This window comes from Toxotes jaculatrix, chromosome 6, assembly GCF_017976425.1.
Source record: "Toxotes jaculatrix isolate fToxJac2 chromosome 6, fToxJac2.pri, whole genome shotgun sequence".
Classification (NCBI taxonomy): Eukaryota; Metazoa; Chordata; class Actinopteri; family Toxotidae; genus Toxotes; species Toxotes jaculatrix.
In genome coordinates, this window is record NC_054399.1 from 7,218,350 (window position 1) to 7,240,112 (window position 21,763).

The 21,763-nt window shown below is 40.0% G+C and overlaps 1 protein-coding gene across 1 annotated transcript in view; it reads right to left on the reverse strand.

Annotated features, from left to right (window-relative positions):
• The window catches only part of ell (elongation factor RNA polymerase II), a 33,855-nt gene extending 12,530 nt beyond the window's left edge, over positions 1-21,325 (reverse strand). The window contains exons 1-3 of the mRNA XM_041040613.1: positions 21,148-21,325; positions 8,554-8,598; positions 1,380-1,501 (exon numbers count right to left, since the gene is read on the reverse strand). Coding sequence (XP_040896547.1) covers positions 1,380-1,501; positions 8,554-8,598; positions 21,148-21,282 — 302 coding nt within the window. The 5' untranslated portion in view covers positions 21,283-21,325. The remainder of the gene's footprint in view (positions 1-1,379; positions 1,502-8,553; positions 8,599-21,147) is intronic.
• Between the last annotated feature and the right edge of the window lie 438 nt (positions 21,326-21,763).

Below are 21,763 nucleotides of genomic sequence, written 5' to 3' on the forward strand. Positions count from 1 at the left end.
AACCACTATTTATTTTGAAGATACTGTGTTTGTCAGTTGTTAGAAATATACATAAAACAGACCAATATATGTTATATTTTAGAGGATACTACTTTAAAAAACTCAACATTAACCCACTTCTACAAGTTAATTCTCAACATTAATCTTATATCTCTCTCTACTTGCAATAACCCGTCCCTTCACTGAGGATTCCTGTCCAGATGAGATCCATTAAAAGACCCTGAGGGGACACTATCATTTTTTTTCCATCAAACTGTGGGTTCCCACAGTACGACTTAATGCCGTATCAAATCCCATTCTTTCCCGACTTTCCGGATCGCTTTGAATCCCCTCCACTTTGATGAGGATTTGGCAGAAAATGAGATGGTGTTGGCGCAGTTAGTGGAGGCTGAGCTCTGTCATTTGGGTTTTAGATTGGAACTCAAGGTTGATTAGGATCCAGTCAGAAATGCGGATGAACTCCACCTGACCCACTTGTTAAAAATATTTTCAGAGTAATGGGGTCAGAAACTTGACAGTCAGAGAAGCAGAAGAGTCGTGCTGTTCCTCATTCTGTTTTTCTACTTCCTTCCACACCTTCAACACAGACATCTGGTTCTATTCATATGATTCAGACGAAATTTTTGCATGCGTTAGGCTAGGGAAAATGTGCAGAATGAGGTTAATGGGCTTGATGCATGAAGGGGGATGGACCCACGCTATAAGCAGGTCATGTGTCATTGCAGCAGCTACTACAGAAACAGACTGCACCTGCTGCAAAATCAAGTGCCACAAACATTAAAGTGTATTTGGACATTTGAGGGCTAAATAATCTTAGTTTACATCGAAAACACAGCACAGCCAAAACTTACATCAAAAACAAAAATGCATGCATGATTTTGAACAACTTAATTCTAACTGGCAACTGTGCACAAACTTATTTTGTTTAATAATACAGTTAAATACAATACTGGAAGAATAATGGACAAAAAATCTGTTTGATTGGATTTTGATTAAACACTGCATGTCACCTTTTCACACTTTATTGAAAATAAATAGGGCAAGTACATCATTTACCATGTGTAATGCATATTTCCATTTAATGACTTCAACATGGAGCCAAAGTTCCCACTGTGTTTGTCAGAGGTGCCTGTTAAGTGTCGCACTGAGAGGCTTGGTGACTCACCTCAGGTTAAAACTATGTTAAACAAACAGACTGTCTGGCTGGAAACACTCATGAGGTAACTCAAGTCCAAAGATTGTTGATTATTTGCAAGGAGCTCAAAGACAGTACAGCTTGACATTACAGTGAATTCATGTTTCTGAATAAGCAGAATTTGTTGCACACACTGTAAATAAGAGAAGAGTGAAAGTGAGTGAGATCCAGTGTTTGCTTTCACCTGGTGATGTACTGCTGGATGCAGTCAAAGCTGCCCTGGGGGTTATCTCTGCCCACATTTGACAGGTAGAAAGTAAACGTTTGCAGTTCACTGGAATTTTCTGACCGTGGTATTGAAATTTTCTGTTGAAGACAAAAAAAAGAAAAACACGAACATATTAAAACAACATGGGATATCGCTGTCCTAAACTATTTGTTGTAAAAGTAACACCAGAGAGCAAAGCCTCATGGGGTCTTCCTGCTGAAGTTTTAAAGCACAAAAGTCTTTACGTTACATTTTAGACCATTTTCCTGTCATATATGTGTGTTTCTCCTTTCTTTATCAGTATATTATTAACACCATTTAGATACTTTCCAGCCAAGAACCAAGAACGAACGATTAGCTGTACTCCACACCCTATTTGTAGCTTTAAACACATATTTTTCTTATGTGTGTCTTATGTATCCGGTGCTATAAACAAACATCAGTGCTGTACACCTTAAAAACTTGGCCCTGTCTTGGCTAAGCAGTGAATAAGCTTGAGGCATTTTCTTGCTGGCATCAAAAACAGCAAAAAAAAAAAATCTACTGCCTTCTCTTCATCCAGCTTATATCTACTAGGATAGTCTGTGCACTGCAGAGTGTTCCTAATTGTGTTCCCAACATGTGACTGAAGGAACCACATGCAAATTACTGTAGCAGAACTATGATCGGTATTTCTGCAGTTTCTGGCCTTCGACACTGTTATGCACATCCTATTCCACCCCCATAATTACCTTCCTCCCACACTACAGGTGTTGCTTTTAGAAGACTACGGAGGAAGTGGAGTTAACCACTGTCAACTAGCTGCTAACCTCCACAAACCTCTAATCATCTGCAAGCTGCTGGACACTTTGTTTGAAAAGGAGGAAATAATTAGACAAGTGACAACTGGGACGAACATGCTGCATTTTTGCTTCAAAATACATTTTGCACTACTAACATTAGGCATTGGGTGAAAATGGTTCACATTTTAACATAGTGTAAAGCAGCATGTCAGTAATCTTCTTAGGGAGAAACGTGAGAGATGGAGCAGAGAAAGCGCTGGGTGACACTGAAGCCTTGCCTTTCGACCCATTCCACCTTAAAATAGTTTTAACACCCTATCATTAGAATGTGAACTCATGACTGAATTAATTTGACAAGTTCTGAAGAGGAAAAAGGCCAGGCAGCGGGTCATGTTTCCAGCAGGGCCTGGCAGGCGGACCCCGGCTCAGCTCCGTTTACCTGCGCATCAGGTGATGTCACAGCCAAGGACTGTACGTCGCACTGAGCCGGGGTAACAAAAGACAGCTGAAATAATTAGATGGTTTTGGATCCCCAGTTCAGGTCCTCTTGACCACTGAGCAGATCACTGACAGTGACCTAACCTGCATCAGGTGCTGAGCCTATGACTCACTGGCTTCTTCATCAGTGCTGTGACTGACATGTGGTTAGACTGTAGGCTGCTCGGCTCTGTTTACCAAAGGCCTCAACACGTGTGAAGGCTGCAGGTGGCCAACTATAAATAGACACAATGTCCTTTATTTGCCTTCCTGGAAGACCTGTGCTCTCAGTTAACCATAATGCTCCACTTCAGTATAACATAACACACACAAACACAAACACACACAGCCTCTGCTGTAACCAACTTATAAAGATAAAATAATAAATATTATCCATTATAGTATAGTTCTGCTTTTTATGACCATCATTGTCACAATTACCACATTCTCCTATGCCTTGTGATGAGCCGACCTGCCTCAGGGTAACAAGATACATTAACATTATACTGTAAATGCTGAATGGTCTATCTCTTTACTTTCGCTGCTGCTTCAAACCTGTCTCTTGCCCTACAGCACCCTTTGTGAAGTCCTATATCACATCTGAAGCAAAGTCTAAGCTACAGAGATCCAGCACCGAGTGCTGCCACGGCGAGCAACAGGAAAATAGTTCTGAACAACCCAGTCATCACAACATTACCAACATGAAATGCGGTTTTAGCAAACAGAGAGCAAACAGAGAAAAGCAATTCCAGATTTTTTAAAAATGTGTTGCTCCAGGATCATTTAGTCTCCTGTAGTTCAGTGTTTGTTGTATGAGGGTGTTAAAAGCAGCAAAATTAGCAGCTATGCCCAGTCTCGACGGCGACAACCACATTATAGGAGCATAGCTTGATGAAGCATGAGCATGGTGAACTATATGTTTTGTGGGAAGAGGAGCAACAGTGATACAAGCTCTACTATGCTGTGGGGTTGAAAGGCATCTACATGTGCAGCTGGGATAATTTTAAGCTTGAACATACAGCACTTATGAGAAAATACAGAGAAACAAAGGAGATAGGTCGAGTACATGAATTCAGAGATGATTAAGAGGCAGAGGAACTGACTGAAAGGCAGGGCACAGGGGAATGACTCATTTGACTCATATTGTAGAGGACGAAAGAGTGAGAAGCGAATGAGACTCCTCCAAACCAAATGGAGTGTTGAAACCACAAACTGCATACACTAATTTACTCATCCATGGACGAGTATAGTTGCTAAAGAAAATGGGTCATCATTCAGATGAAAGCTGACACACCCTGGCGTGTTGTTAGAGAGTGGGGCTTTTCTCTGGTTTGTCTTTACTGTGAATCTAGACTACACAACAGTGTCTGTGCACTTTGAGTAGCTGTTACTGACATGTTTTTTCACTGCAAAGTTAGATGCATATATGACGTTTGAAATATTATATTTGTAATATGGACCCACAGTCTGAAATAAAGTAGAAGTGTCAGAATAATGTGTTCAACAATTTAACAATTTCCTGAAAACAAAGGTCCATTCAGTTTAAAAAGGTACACATCTGCTCAATATTAAGCAAACTGTGATCTATGTTTAGTTGACAGAACAAATGGTGATTGAACTGGGACAGAATATTATTTTTAAAAGAAATACATAAAAATTACAAGTAACTGTGGCTTCAGAACACAAAGAACTTGTTCTTTCTGAGCAGATCATTCCTTAAACAAGAATAATCCACCTTTGGCTACTGTTACTTCAAGTTGACATTTTTTGTAAACCTAACTGCTGTCTCCTTTCAGAAAAAAACGAAACAAACTAAAAACCCCAATTTCAAATATCTGATGAAATTGCAAGTTTGAAAACTTCTGTGGAAAGCTTCAAGAGCTTCACCCTGCTGCTGCCACAAAACCTAGACAAAACAGAGCAATGGAAAAAAAAAAGGCCAGAGCACACATTAAAGAGGATGGAGAGATTACTTAAACACTAGATGAAGGGCAGGGAGTGACAATGCAACACACCTTCTCTATGAGTAATAATCCCCTTTATACAGATTTTCTAAGGGTGGCAGTGGATTTTAAACAGGTTGGCCAGCCGCCCCCTCCTTGTTCTGCCTGCAGCTAGCCTCATCTTCTCATTCTACAATGCATCTAGCAAACAATGAATCTTTTCAAGTTGGGGTTTGTTGAAGAGGACTGATCCCGACGCACTTCATCTAGTCCTCTCTCTAAGGCCAGGACGAGAAAAGAAGAAGCAACAAGAGGAAAAGAAGAAAAATCAGACAGACAGAGATGGGGCCCTGACGACATCAAAGATTTAGTGCTGACTGATCAAATGTTTTGCTTCAAGTCACCTTATGTTCACCTTGAGTTGCACACACTGTAAAGACGACAGCCAACACCGAGCTGACCGTTGACATGTATAGGTGATCTGTTCACGCGCTAGAGTAAAATAACTAGTCCTGCTGAACTAGTAATCCCAAAAACATTGTGGAAAGACAGCAAACCAGCTAACTAAAAAGTTTAGCTTTGCTTCGTACTGGCTTTACCAGTATAAAGAAAAAATAAGGAGAAACCAAACTAAACCTATCTCACCACCGATACAATATGCTCAGCTGACAGCTGCATACAGTTTAAGGGTTGACTACTGTCAATATCCATGGGAGATGTTTAGCCACGCACACTCGGCCAACTGTTGTCTTGGTTTTTCAGAAGCAGAGAGCACAAGTCAGAAACAAACAGCAATTCAGAGAGACAGACGGGGAGGGTGCAGGAGAGAGTAAGAGAGAACAACAAGTACAGACCATCTCCATTCATTCATTGCTACAGGCCAGTTGGATAATAAAGGAAAGAAGCATTCTTCCGCACTCACTAATACGCAAACTGCACATAACAACAAAATGCTTGAAGTTGTATTAACAGTCAGAATGACATTTGTAGGAGAAAAGATACCATTCGATACAGGCTTCATGTATGTAAAATCTGAACCCAAACCTGGTTGGGAAATACCTTGCATCTTTCTTCTGTTTTTACTTGAATTTCTTCCTATCTGAAGGTGCAAGAAACTTGTATGCATGTATGTGCGCACTTTGCCAGGGCTCAGAGAGAGCTGTACCAGATGAATGAGTATGAATGAATGAATGAATGAATATGGGATCTCATTGTGACAGCCAGGCCATCTGCTCTGTAGTTCAGCCACTTTCACACTTCTGACTTACATTCTGAACTCAACAGCAACAGACTTTCCTCCAGAGTGAGCCTGCTGCATCACTAAAATGCATTACTTTACTTTTGACAGCCTAAAACCATCCGATAATAAACATCAGGTCTACCATCTGAGTTGTGCAGTTGACAAACATGACTACACATATGCAAGTATTTCACATATGCATATGCCTGTGTTCTCATCACATTTTAATACATGTTAAAAAAAGAAGGATATCTAAAAGACAGCTGATGCGCGTTCAACCACATTCGCAGAAAAACGACTATCGAAAGGGCCACACTGAATTATCTGGTTATGTAAAGTCAGCTTCCCAGAGCAAACCTGTCCTTACACGGATTCTTAGAAAATGGATTTGCTTGTTGTTGATAAAACATTAAGTAGAAGAATGAGGAAAAAAGGGGTCAAAGTTACAGTCTGGGTTAAATAACGACCTTTCATTGTAAAATAAAATAGAAGAGAAATCACAGACCGTAAGTCAAAAACGCACAGACCTGAGCTACACCAGTGATCGTATCCAATATCTTACAGCCAAATTCTTCAAGGCAACATACAAATCAAACAACAAACACTGAACAAATCTGTGAGGCTGCTGCTGCCTGAAGTCTGTTTATGAGAGTTTGGAAAGCAAGTGTATTGAGAGCCTGGAATGCATTCACTGGATTCCCTATGCAACACTTTTAGCCTTAAAAATACATTTTAAACAAACACGTGTGTGTGTGCTAGGAGGTATTATACTATGTATAAAACTATAGTGCACCTGTCTGTAAGCAGCTTTTGCTTGTTATCCATGTGCCTTAGACATGAGAGTGTCAACTTTGAGAGTAAATTGATTATGTTCTATTTACCTCTGCCTGCATTCTCAACCTTTACCCTATTCCATGAGAGAGACTTTTAAAACTCAGAACATTTTCTGCCATTCTTATATTTAAAAAAAGTACAACTGTTTCATATGATATTATCAGTAAGTTAAAGCTGTATGGGGAAGCACTTTAGGGTAAACAACAAACTGACCCTCCTTAGAACATGGAGAAATGTGCACACATTCAACTGACAATTCTTAGAATGGTACCAACCCATGCTGGAGCTTTTTCTATCACATCTGATGACCTGTGATGGCCTGTGTCAAACCACAAGACCAGGGCATGGAGGTGCAGAGGAAGCAGCAGGGTTGAAAGTGAATGTGAAAAAAAAAAAAAAAACACACACACACACAAACACACACACACACACACACACACACACACACACACACACACACACACACACACACACTACACTACACTACACTACACTACACTACACTACACTACAAATTGTGGTTTGAAACCCTCATCACCAGGACATTTTGACCAGTCCCCACGTCCCTTTAAAGGGCTGTTTGAGGGTTAAGACTTGGTTTTAAGGTTCAGGTTAGAATAGGGTACAGGTCAGGAGTTAAGGTCAGGGTAAGGGGCCAGGGAACACATAATGTAAATGAGTGTCCTCACAAAGATAGAAGTACAAGTTAGGTATGTGTGTTTTGTGGGTATGAGCGCAGGAGGAAGTAAACAGAACGGTGGCTTGTGACAGTCATGTCCACAAACAGCCTATCATGACAACATTTTGGACAGAGACGGACAGCCAATACAATGTTTGGACTCAAGACAAATCGCTAAATGAACCAGGCCACTGGATGTGTTACCAAACTGAAACTTTCCAGTACAGAAGAGCAAACAGACTGTCTATGCATGTCAGACTGGGCAGGCTCACACACGCAAAGCCCTGTGTTTTGCCCATGCAGGAAGCGGCTGCTTATGCAGAAAATGCATAAGAGCAAGAGGATGTTTATTGTCTGCGTGTGGAGGGTTAATTGCTCATATTGGGAGTACTGGCACCCATGTGTGAGTTTTGTCATTATCATAAACAAGCAGGTACTAGTTGCAGAAAGAGGCACAGTTGATTTCATCCTAGGATATAAAAACAATTCAGCTACGTAGAAAGGCAGGCAGGGGTAACTTTAGCTCTGCTGTGGTGGTGAACATTAGCAGCTACAGACACCTATTCTGATTACCTTCCTTGCACTACAACTTACACTGTTCATATTGTTGATACTAAAAGTGGTTTAGTTGACATTTGATCAGTTAGTATCTGCTTACAACTACACAGTACAGTAAGCCACCAACACGTTATCAGCAACAGAGACCACACTACAGTCAAAGCCTGTTAAAATTTGACAAGCATCAGTCCATAAAATAACAGAGTCGTGGTATTTGGAGGAACACACTACAGTTTTCTAGAGAGGTTTCAAAGAGACTATTGCATCAAGATAAAATTTCATCATCAGCCAAGATTCCTACTATGGACAGAATATTTTTGAAAAGAAAACAACAAGACAAGAAAACAACAGTTAGCTTGCAGCTTACACCAGTGCTGGCATAATCACAGGTCTGAGTATGTGTCAGTTGGTGTTTGAGCTTTATTGAGTTGTTCAACTTGCACGTCATGATAAATGTTCATTTATTTCTGAAATTTATAAGTATGTCAATTCAGCAGGCCAACTGTAATTACACCCTATGAAAGATAAATTTCTAGTAATTCCATTTTTTTATTTTCCATTTTTAATTAACAAACAAAACTGTGCATGCATGCAACTAAAGGAGACAGTGACGATCAAGGAGAGAAAGATGTCTTACCCCTTGGTTTCCATTAAATCTGATCAATGGTCGTGATGACAGGACCTATAAAGGGACAAATAACAGCATAATTAAAAAACTTTCAGGGTAAACACGGTAAAAGATTTACTTCAGGCACACTTTCGGATAAGATTTTGTAGTTTCGAGTTCCTCATGCAATTAACTGCTTAAGTAACAGCTTTCAACTCTTCAGTAACCAAAAAAAGAAATGAAAGTACAAATGATTTCCTGGAAGCATTGCATTATCTTTAAGTCATACACCAAGTGCAGCAATATCAATTAATCAATGGTGATGGGTGAAATCCACCATAATTTATGAACTGATCAAGCTTCTATCTTTCTTTCTTTTTTTTTTGAGCTATGGGAAAGACGACCAGGTACCTTGAAGCTCCTGGATAAAACCGCTTTAACACTAACTGAGAAAGATTTACATAAAAACCTTTGTTTTACAGAGCCGTTAGCCACAGAGAAACCACAATTTTAATATAATTTTATATTCAAAGCTACGAGATTACATTTTCACATTTGCATTAGCACAGTTCACATCATGAAGAGAACTACTCGCTAAATTCAGTACTGTGCATACCACATTCCTACAGGATGAGTTTACAATGAAGAACTATTTGCTTTTTTCATTTGCCAAAATCCAATTGAAGTACTGATTCAGTGATTACTTCCTGTTCAAGAACACATTGTTTGTAATTCATACAGATGTCTTACATCCATGAAAAAGGTTCATATGAAATTTAGATATGGTTATCAGTTATCTAATTGGCAAGCTTTTCTCCAGCAGTTCACACACACACATATATATATCATAATGTATTGTAACGTCAGTGCATTTACAGTATATTGTCAACTGAGCAAGAAATAAGGCTCAGATAAGGCTGGTCATGGCTCGAGGGAGAAATACAGTCATGCAGTCATTATGCCCAAACTGCTGTGGTCAAACATGGTAATGACCAATATGTCTTACAGATAGTCAGTAAATATATGAGTTAATAATTGGCAGATTCATTGCTAATGAAAAAAAAATAATTAGTTGCAGGCCTATTAACGTGGAAGATGAGAGAAGAGTTATAGCTGTTGTTCAGCACCCAAAAAAAGCTTAGTCTAATGTGACTAAAACGTGTACAGCAGAATAACATGAAAAAGCAGGATGAATACTTTTCATACAGTGGATAGTGCATCTGCAAGGTAAAATTGCCTATTTAATTTAATGAATTAAAATAGTCAGAGTAATGACCTCCTGCAAGTTAAGCCAGTTTTGGAGAAGTAGAACAGGGTCTCCACTTTGCTTTCAGTTGAATTCAGCTGTTTCAATATCACTGTCTGGGGCTGCCATCAGTTCATCATTTGATTTCTAATGACTCCACATTTCGTTTCAGTTTCAATTCAATTTCAAATAAGATAAAGCAAGGAAACAGCAGTACCTTCACTCCCCTAAGCAAAAAAATTCTACAGAAGGCAAGGGAAAGGGGACTTTTTAAGGGGACTGTTTAAAGCAAAGTTTCAATCAGAGCAAACCAAATGGTTAACACTGGTCCAGTTCTGGCTGACCGAGGAAACTTAATAACCATTACTGTTGATAACCGCAACATTTCAGTGACTGCAGGAACTTCACTTTTATGAATATAAAACAGAGGAAGTCACTAGCTTTTCCTCCTCGGTGCTCCTTTAGTGGATCAAATGTGATCAAGTGAGAGACCTAAGGTTCAAGGAATGGCAAGCCTATTAAAGACAAAACATACTTTGTATTCCTGCCTGATCCCAATCCAGAGATATGCAGCATGCATACAAGGACTGGTGAGCTTCTCCACATACACATAACTTTAACTTTATGCACTTAAAAGTCCCAATCAGTGTTTGGTGTTACTTACACCCAACCAACAGGAGCCCTGTGGTCGACACTAAAGTATGAGTTTAGCATACTGTAGTACTCTAGTACACTGGCCAATTGGCCAAATAAATAAATGGATAGATAGAGAGAGAGAGAGAGAGAGAGAGAGAGAGAGAGAGAGAGAGAGAGAGAGAGAGAGAGAGAGAGAGAGCATTTTTGCCCTTATTTGACACTTGACAGTCTAGAGAGGGACAAGAATCTAGGACAGAGGGAGAAAAGGGGATTTGACATGAAACAATGTTTGAATTGAACCATGAACATTCTAATTTCAATGACCTTAAATAAACCTTAAATATGTGCCAGGGCCAATTAAGGCATTAATTAACGAATCTGTGACGGATTTATAAAGCGAGATCTATTTCCAATCCTGTCATTACTGTAATCCGTTGTAATCCAGGCAGTTACATTTGTACAAGACAGTGCACCCTACTCCGAAAACACACTGTTGATATTAAGAAGAATGTAGCACATACATTTACATAACAGCTGTTTGTACTAATGATACCCATACATACGGGGAACATTAGCAGGTCAAGTGATTGAGGCCACCGGGTTGCAAAAAGCCACACTGAGTCCTAAAGCTGTGACATTATGCAGATGTATTGCCCCTTTTAAGTGCTGCTGTTCTGTGAAAACTGTGTTTGAACAGAGAAATTTTGTTCATGTCAGAGATGTAGAGAGGCTGTGCAAATCCTGCTAAAGCTTTGCAGCCTTCAGACAGCTCTGCTTACGCTTCTGGTATTAGTGTTGCTAACTTGTTTCACCAGAAGAATGGGGACAACACCTCCCCAGCTAAGCCATCACCAGGTCTGCTGTAATATTTATTTGCATTTACGGCCCAACAGCTTAACAGGAAATGCTGGATTCTGAGAAATTATTAACACAATCTTAAGTAGTAGCATGTAATATCTTTTCTGACACACCCAGTCACATAGTCACCCTTCTCTTTCACCACAATCACTCCTTAACCAGCTGATCCACTATAAACTATGTGTGTGTACTACTACTACCACTATGACTGCTACTATTAAGGGCGGCAATGATGGTCTGGCAGCCAGTCTAGTACTGGGCAACTTGCTGTGAAATTTTACACACTCATGGTCCCCCCAGGATAAAGGCGACTAACTTTGGTGATCACCTGGATTTTTCCACATGACACGATGAGGTTGACATCTGTGTTTTTTTTAGTGAAATATCTCAACAACTATTGGGTGGACTGCCATAAAATTTTGCACAGACATTCATGTTACCCTCAGGATAAATTTTAATCACTTTGGTGATCCTTTATCTCTTAAACTACCATCAGGTCAAACCTTTCATTTGTCCAAAAGTTTATTTTATGACTAAATATCTGCAAAAGGCTCAGCTGTACTTTGTGTATAGTTCTATTTAGAAAATGTTTAGCAAATGCTAAAATTTTAAACTAGAGCATGGTAAACACTGTACCTGCATTGTCACTGTGAGAATGTTGCTATGCTAGCTAAAGCGCCACTGTGCCTACAGACAGCCTCACAGAGCCGCTGCCAAATAGCTTTGACTTATGGGAAGAACATGATTGATTGACATGTTGTGCATGATCTCAGAGACAGCTGGAAAAACTCTGGAAAAGCAGGTTCACCTTGCTTCACCATTTCTACTCTAAATAAACAAAGTCAGAATCGGATTAAGAAGAAGAAAGCCACTGTTTCAATTATATTGACAACAGTCAAAGATTGTTTGACTTTGTCCTGAGCTCTGAAAACACTCAGAGCCTATCCAGGAACACCAGACCTTTCATGGAGCCACACTCCCTGGTTTACCCCTGCAATGTTTAACACAGCACCAGTTTTAGCACTCCCACCCTGTGCCTACCCCTCCCCCACCCCAACACTGCTAACATAGTGCTACCCTCAGCCTGTTCATTTGAATGGGCTGCTGACATGTCACTATTCTCTGGGACCTGAGCCCAGAATGTTCCACAGAGCTAACCTTAGGAACAGAGTACGGGTCCTGACCATGGATCGATGACAAGGCCGTGGATGTTCTCACACACTGCCAACCAGCAACAGAATGGGGATCAGCTGGACACAGCATGCACTTGTAGTCAAGAGGCCAGAGATAAAACTGAACTGATGACAATGTTGTTCAAGTGCGTTTCCTATAACATAAAGGCTTGCCTTCTTACTGTACTTTTCCCCGCACTATTAATTAACAAAGCAAACAGAGACGTAACAACACATGGACCATAGGTTCTCAAACAACAACAGCAGCGTTTTGTGTGCCAATATTTCAACTGTAAATGGTTGTAACACACATCGTATAAGTATGGCCAACAGATGTACTTTACAATCAAAACTTGCTCAGGTTTATCAAATGTGTGCTACAGTTTAATCGGGTATAAGATTTGCCAGCTAGGCTCCAAACTTCCTTGAAACCTTGGTGAAAACAAGGCCAAGGCTTTCAATTGGCTCAAACAACACAACAAATTACATGATGCTATATTTCAACAGTGGTATATGAGTTTGAATTCACTTCTGAACATACAAAATATACAAGCTAGGAGTTTGTTTACAAGAAACTGGGTGTAAATCATGGAAAATAACCAGCCTCATAATACAGACTAGGTTAAACTATATCCTCACACACAGTGTAACTCTCTACTCTGTCTCTCATGTTGCACTGCCAAAGGATTTCTTTGTGTTGCAGTAAATGCACACAGTAATAGCCATGTCCAAATCCCTATGGGCATGGCTGTGGCACCCAAATTGTCAGGTGTATAGTTGCATAACTGTCACACTGATGAGATGTTCCACCTGTCTAGTATTTCAGAGGTGGAAAGAGCACTTTCTGCCACGCACTCTGTGAGGGTAGAATGGTACTGGCTGTCCTTACTCTCAATATTCAGTGTGCATGCATCATTGCTGAGTGTGTGCTGTGTGTGAAACACGGCGTACTAGTCTACCCCCTTTCAAATAGCTGTGCCAGAGGAGTGCCAGACGAGTATTTGAAACAACACACTCGCATGTAGGCTTAATTGGACCTACTTGTTGGTGTATTTACTGTAACTGGCACTCCATCTCTGAAAAGAAACCCTTTGAAGCTTTTAGTGTTTTCCATCTGATGAATGCTGAGCTACCTTTGATCTTATGCTTGAAATGGCAGCACAAGTTTCTTTTGTTTTGCACCACTTCTTGGATGTGAGGGACAGATCACTGTATTTAGAAACTGACAGTTTAGCATTGCAAACACTAAACTATCTTTTTTAAACGGTTAAAGTCAAACTTTATGTCTCCGGTCTCAACTGCTTTTTCAACACTGGCATTTTGCTAAAGTCGTAAAAAGTGAACTTCTTCAAAACATTTGTCAGTTTCAGGCTGTTTTCTAAATGTTTTCTGTCCATGCTGAATTGCAAATAGAAAAACTGATCGTTCCTCTTTCTTCTCTTTGGGTGAACATACATCAAAATTGTGGAGTAGAGCAATCATCTAGTAAACAGTGTGGCACTGTCTAGTTACTCTATTTGGTCCCATCAGGTTAAACCTCCGCTGATGATCATTTATTTTATGATTCACAGAATTTAGGACAAACCTGTGGCACTGTGATACAACTGTACACTGAGAGATCAACATGATGATCCACACTACGCTTGCACAGTCTCACAACTGTTGTATGGTGTGACTGGCTACACTGCCATTTCTGCTAAACAACACCTGAAGATGTCTGTGAAGGCATACATCATTGTTTTTGTAACAGCTTTGTTCAAACTGCAGTATGCGACCACTGTTTTCAAAGCCAAACTGCGTGGACACAACATTGTGATCTCACTTGGATGTATCACTACTGAACTCTATCATCAGCCCATACACAATAGAAAAGGAACAATTTAGGTACTGCATCAATGCAGTATACCAGCCTCATCACAAAAAAACATTTAGCAGAAAACTGAAGTGAGTAAAACTTCGTAAACAAAACTTTAGTGCAAGTTCTTCTAACAGCTGTTTTCCTCTGTTAATCTGGGGGCCTAACAAAAGTGATGTGAAAGTGATGACTCAGCAGGCATTCAAAGCTGAGTTGTACTTTGTTAGATGTGTCTGACTGGGATGAAAGTTTTAATAATTTTCTATTATATATAACATTTCAATAATCTGTTTGTTAGATTAGATGAGTTTGTGACTTTAAGATAGGCTTCTAACTCCAACACTTGACAGAATGACTGAAAAAGTAAGCATGACTGGAAAAAAAAGAAACCCCCCCAAGAAAAAAAAAAAAAACAGGATCTTCTTGGCACCATTTGGTACCTGGATTTAAACATATGTTATGATCCCTATTACAGCTGTGACAACTTGGCTCATGGTACCAACAGACTGGCCACCATCTGACTGGAAGATATGAATGTATATCTTTTCTTTTGAAGCCAATTTGATTCATATTTTGAGTCAGAATCAGTGACTAACTGGACCCGAGATAACATTTTAAGCAGTCAATAACATGATTTATTATTGGATAACGTGTTCCAGTAAGTACCATTTATGTCTTCTGTATCTCTCCAGTGGCGACAAGAGGTAAATATTTTGGTATAAACTATTAAAGCTATGTGTAATAAACCAAAAAAATGTAGCATTTCTACAACTGTGAAAACACTGTATTCCCTGGTATTACAAAAAAAAAAATATCAACGCAAAAATAATCTTTGCAGAATGTGTTGACTTGTTTCCATGTTCAGATAAAATTAACCTCAAGTATGTCAGTTATCATGACAGAGAAGTGCAGCATACATGCCAAGCACAGAAGAACATTTTCATTACTGGTGTTACCAGGAGTTTCAGGTGAAGACCCCTATAGCATTAGAGTCTCTGGGTCATGACCTCGGTCATGCTGCCTGAATATTTCACTGTTGCTTCAACTAAATAAAATGTATGATATGCTGTCTCACAGTCGGCTGAAATTCGAAACAAAACAAAAAAAATGGCTCAAAGAATAGGAAAAATTCAGGAAAATTAACTGATTACCATTTGGACTCTGAGGGAAAGAGGCACTTAATGATAGACTGCATTATTAAAAACCAAACAGAGGAATCTCCTTTCAAATGCGAAGAAGTCTGCACAGACTTAGCAGAGATTCTTTCAAAGTTTGGCTTGATTCAAGTTTTCTAAACTCATGCAGCAATCTCTTAGACATTAAGCCCGGATATTGTTTCATTATCACTATTTATAGAGTGACATAACATCCTTTAAGTAATGAAGGCTCTATGCATAAAATAGCTTTAGTCAAAACTGTACACTTGTACCTGTTTTCAACCATCATACCGCTCTGATACTGGTCAAAAACCACAAGTACCAAGTGTGTTTGTAGACCAAAGACCAAACCATGACCCACACACTGACCAATCTCTTGCTAAAGACACAGCAGGTCAGGGAGTCTGCTCTGTGTGCAATGACACCAGGTTGACATGGTCACTTGTGGCAACCCTGCCACAGGACAGGGGAACACTATGACATTTAGAGTCATATTTGGCCTTAGTGGTTATGGTCATCTCTTGCAGTGTCCCATGATCTGATGAAACTGGGGAGTCAGCATTCCTTAAATAACCACAGCACTGGCACGGGCTGACCAGCGTCAAGCAACAAAATCCCCACCCAGTCTCCATTACTTCCCATACCATTCCCATAGGGGTCGAGACAGGGTGTCGTTAGGAGGCACAGGAACAAAACTGGCCTGATGTAAAGTGACCTCTTTAATGAAGCCTATAGCCTGTCACCACAAGTACTTGACTTAGGATTGATGCTCAAAAACCTCTTGCTTCTGATATTTTAGTCTTTAATCCTTAATCTCTTTTTAGTAAACTTTTAACTTAAAGTCTGGAGGGCTTTCAGATAATAGATTCTGGAAAGGGTGTCAACGATTCATTTGTTTGGGAAAAAAACCCCAACAAAAAACAGATACATTTCAGTAATCAAAGATGTTTACCTGGTGAGGAAACCAAAGTGCAAAATGAGTGGATGAGAGCACCACACTTATTGAAATATAATCAGACTCATTTCAGTGGTGACAAGGCAAAAAGCTGATCCAACAACACTGAAGATACGCTCCATGTTGAGACTCATTTAAGTATTTCACACTTTTGGACAACAAAACAACCATAACACAACCGAGCATGACTGGCATGACATGTTGTTGCCTTGTTTAGCTGGTCCTGGCGTTATGCAACATTACCGACTACAGCAGGTATCTCGTCTGTAACAAAACAATCAGGTTTTTTTTTAAACAGCTTATTATTAAAGGGAACTGGTTCAAAGACTATATTGTGCAATGCATCATTGTGTGCAGTATAGTTACTGAGAATTAATACCAGGACTTGAAATGTAAATGCAACACAGAATAAACTGCTAACCACAGGATGGGTGCCACTGCTGTGATGTATGTCCCTAAGAATGTAAAATTCAAGCTCCAAGCTTATAATCACCGATGCATTACCTCACCACAAGACAAAAGATCTGACTTGGGCCAACAAAAGGTTTTAACATTCAAATGGGACTACTCATCTCTCACCAGTATAACACTGCAGTGCCAGCACATGAGATTTATTGTCCCTTCATATGAAAGCTTTCGCAGACTGCGTACGAATGTTCGTTTTATATTTGAGACAGGCTTAATATTTTAGTTCACTGCTATAGTTTCAATTTTTGTGGACTGTATTCTGAGAGTTGGCAAACAGCTTGCTGCTCCACAATGAAGAAAATGAAAACTGTGAGCACTACTGAATCTCTATTTAAACACTGTGTTTTCCAAAACTGCTGTGCTGTAACAACAGTCATCCAGAGGCATAATTATAAACTTTTATCTGCACTCTATATAACCTTCAGCTTGATGACGCTCAAGTAGCCTTACTCATTTCCTTGCTTATGTCAGAGCTGGTTTAAAAAAAAAAAAAAAAAAAAAAAAGAGAGAGTCTCTGGGCTGCCAGTCCCACAGCAGGAGCTCCAGTTCACTCTGTCCTCAGAGTAACCAGCAGAGGAACCGGCTGACACTCACATCTCATACAGGAAGCTGCACTATTGCTACTGGATAAATATTATTGCACAATGAATTTACCATAAGAATTAGTCACAGTTTGCAGTTAGCATTTGGTTAGCTGACATAGAAAGGGAATAAACAAGCCTGTAAACACTGTATTTCTTCATCTCCTACAATGTAGCATAGTGTAGTGACTTTACAATAAGTCTATTGACAATTCCAGTATAGCTGCTCCTGCTGTATACATTTGTGTTGCTTGCTTGAGCCTACAATTTATCAAAGCTGCTGTCTTGTACAGTATAACGGCCTGGAACGGCCTCGATGAAAGCAAGTGTCTGGCGGGGTCGCCACACTTTCCCAAACAGCAGCAAAACTGGGGTCATGAAAATTACCAGCTTTGTCTGATTACATCCTTCACAACACAACAACTTTCGTATTGGAAGGCATGCCATTCTGTAGCTCTCTTCCTCTTCCTTTACCGAGTTCCCAGCTCACCCCTGCTGTTGGGTGCCAGCCAGTGTTTGAGTTATGAGGAAGCCAGAGAGTCTCAGCTCCCGTAAAAGATAGCTGAGCCACAATGAAAGCAATACAAGCTCAAGTTTGGGGTGTGTGTGCTAATAATTAGCCTTTAATTCCAATAATAAATGACATTCCCACCCCTACAATGGTTAATATGAGAGAAACAAGCCAATTAACTTAGTTTCTAAGATGGTCTGAACTTAGAAAGTTATATAACATCCCACAACTTGGATCTTTCAGGTGATCCAGTTCGTTCTTTTAGTTTAGCATAGGCAAAATTTTTCCCATATTTCATGACCTAATGTGAAAACTGAGAAAAACACAAGCAAATAATATGCCCAACATACTGATCTCACGCCACCATGTAACAAATATGATAGATATCTGATCACAATTTTTTTTTTTCCTGTGTAAGCGTTACAAGATATCTTTAGTCAACCTGTGTTTGTACAAATGTGGCCTGTGTTAGTTGAGAGGCTTCATATATTTGCATTGCACTTGTCATTTAGCTGCTGTCTGAATTTCAATATGTTACCTTTAAATATACATGGCTCTGGCTGAGGAGACTTGTGTGTGTATGCTACCATTATATGATGTATACACACATATGTAATTAATTTAGACATGTGGCACACCTGCCCCTCTATACATGACTCAATGTCAGACGGGTGGTTTGATGTATGCTCATCATCTGTCATTGTGTGAAGCCACTGTGACGAGGCCACAACAACAGTTCCAATCCGAAAATTTCCATATATGTTTCATTTGAGGGCTTCAGTGCAGGTAGTAACCTAAAAACAGACCCAATCAGATCCACCAAATCTGAGATTCCACCTCCAAACCTGTTGACCACAGAGACACCCCCGCACCACGACAAGGATAAATGTGATCTGAGCCGTTGTGCCAGCTAAGATGCCACATCCCCAAAATGATGCAACAAAGCCTGTATCACTCTACGGCTCTGAACACTCACAACAAAACAAGCACTCGCCTCTATGTCATACACACATTTGATTACTCAATAGCTGAGATCTTATCAAATTGTGAGTGTTTTAACCTGAATAAATAACGGGGAAAATGATATACAGTAAGCATAACGTGAGCAATACAACTTGAGTAAGCAGTCAGTCTGCAAAGTCTGCAAAAGACACACTTCTCGATAAAGGTGCATCTATCTTAACTGTAAAATATAATTCCAGTTTGCCTCGTCATCCAGGTATAAGCCAAGTGCAGATTTCCAGTTCATAATGTGCTAATCAATTTCAAAAAGGTGTATTAATAATGTAATATTTTGAATATGAAATTGCACAGGGATTTGCATTTAACATGTCTTTGTGGCAGTCAAACGATGGTGCTAAGGATTAGGAAGCATTCTACCCCCCCAATGAAAGCCCCAGTGCCAATATCAACTCCATAGAGCCCAAGATTCTTGAGACAGTCCTGTGTATTGTCCTGCACCTTGTGAAAAATAATATCTTATGGTAAATCACAACCACTACAAATGATCAGACAGTGGTATAAATCCTTGTCACTGTACTCTCTTTTTCATTTTCTAGTCAAAATAAGAACCTAATTTTTGTACTTGTCATACTACTTTGTGAATTTTGAACACAAAATGTCCAGTTTGTGCAGGGCAATGCAAGACAGGTTGGGCACATTTTCTAATCAAGGCCGAGTTGGGAGCGATGGCCAAAAAATTAAAAGCTATCCTGAATCATCAGCAAAGCAAGTTGGATGCAAGTTGCATGCTCCATGTTTCAGTCAAAAAAGAAAACACCCTTGTGCCTATTATAATTCAAAAGCACCAAACTATTTAGCATGTTGCCGTAATGTGCAATCACCCTGAATATAAGACCAGTCTACATCTCTAAAGAACAAAAGCCACTGAAAATTTACAGAGATTAATTGCTTTTGCCAGTGCCAATTACTGTAGCTACAATGACAATATGTTTAAGAGTTTGGGGATTGCTCTGTATTGACAATTTCTTTCATGTGCCATGTGTCATAATTAACTGCCTTCCTACAACTACTAGTCGCAAAATTACCTGTCAGAATTTTATTGTTCTGGTTTATCAGCTGCAGTTCTGCTGTACACTGCCACTGAAGCTGGAGATAAGGCCCTTTCCTCACGGCTTGCCAGGTTTTCCCTGTCAAATATTTATAGAAGCTGAAACGTTAGATGGCCATCATCAGACTTATAGCTCTCCATGCAAGAAGCCAAACAAGCAGCAGCAGCAGCACAGCCATTTCAGAGATCAGAGCTTGAATTCTACCTCTGGACTGACAAGAAAATGTGTTGAATCTACTGTTAAATAACTTTGAGGCCCTTCCAAAGCTGTGTGGTGAACATGAGCATTCAGTGGCAGTGAGGGGGTTGGGAAAGGAGATGGCCATCTTTTGGATGAATACTGGGTACTTTTCCAAATTACTTGTAATCTTTTGGATGAATACTGGGTACTTTTCCGAATTATTGACTATGCTGGTATTAGATACTTAACCAAGGCAACGCTTTCCTTGACTTAAAGACTATATTATGTATATATATATATAATGAGTTAGTAAACAGGGCTCAGATATTCAACGGTCGCTGTTACCATTATGTGTGGATAGCTGAACTAGCAAGGTTTGCCTGATTTCTTTTTAGTTTTTGGTTTGTTTTTTTGACAGCTTTAAACTTTCTGGAAACATCTGTACACACTTCAGAAGTGCCATGTTTTCATGTCAAATTTTCACAGGTTATCACAGACATTCTGGTAAGTCCAGTTATCATCAACACCAAGTTAAGACTGTCGCACCAACTAAAACAAACACAATAACACAATCAAATTAAGTAGTGGGGCTCAGTATCCAGTGGCACCGAGCTTGTTAAACGACCGAGCACAGCGTTCAACAGTCGGTGTGGAGCTAGTCTGGGTGTAGCTACAAAACGCTGAACAGCCACCCAGCAGCCAACATCCGTCAGCCCGGCCAGGCGAGAGCTGGTGGCCGCTAAACTAGATACTTAATCAAGCCAAACTAGCCAGCCTCGACCAGTCTGCTGAGGCTGGATATATCGCAGCATGAAGGCAGCCGCAGCAGAGGCAGACAGAGCTGGGGACTGACCTCACTCTGCCTGTCAGAGCCGCCCCGGACACACTCCAAACGCAAACCAAAATGCCGTGGAACCGAAAAAGGCCATTTACCTTGCCGCTCTGATAGCCTTCAAATGCTCTGAGTGCGCTGTCAGTGAGTTTAACGTGAAAGACGGAGATATTGCTACCGCTGCTCACTCTTCCACAGGACAGTCCGTAGCACTGCTCCTCCTTCAGCGCCGCCATCTTGCTACCGTTCCCACCACGCGCACGGACGCACTGTTGTAAACCGAGAACTCCCGATGCTTTTCAATGAATATTCAACGACCGGTCACTGATGATGAAGTCACTGAGCAGTAATGAAGCCCTATATAGACATGTGTTTAATACTTAAAAAATAACATTTAAACTATAAAATACACACAATACCGCGATATTAAAGACATTAAAATTATTGTTGAGTAGCCTGTGCTATTAATTGTCGACTTTTACTAGATTTAAAAATAATTCGCCGACAGAATGTGAATAAATGTTATGTTTTCCATACTATTCTATAATGTAATTATATGCTACGGTTATTAATGGGCGACAAAATACACATTTTGCACAGCATTTAGAAATGAGCCCTGAACACCAGTAATGCGTAGGAAGAGGGAAACGACAGGTCATCTCATTACGTCAGCGAAACGTCAATGTCTGGGGGAAGTAAAAAAAAAAAAGAAAAGAA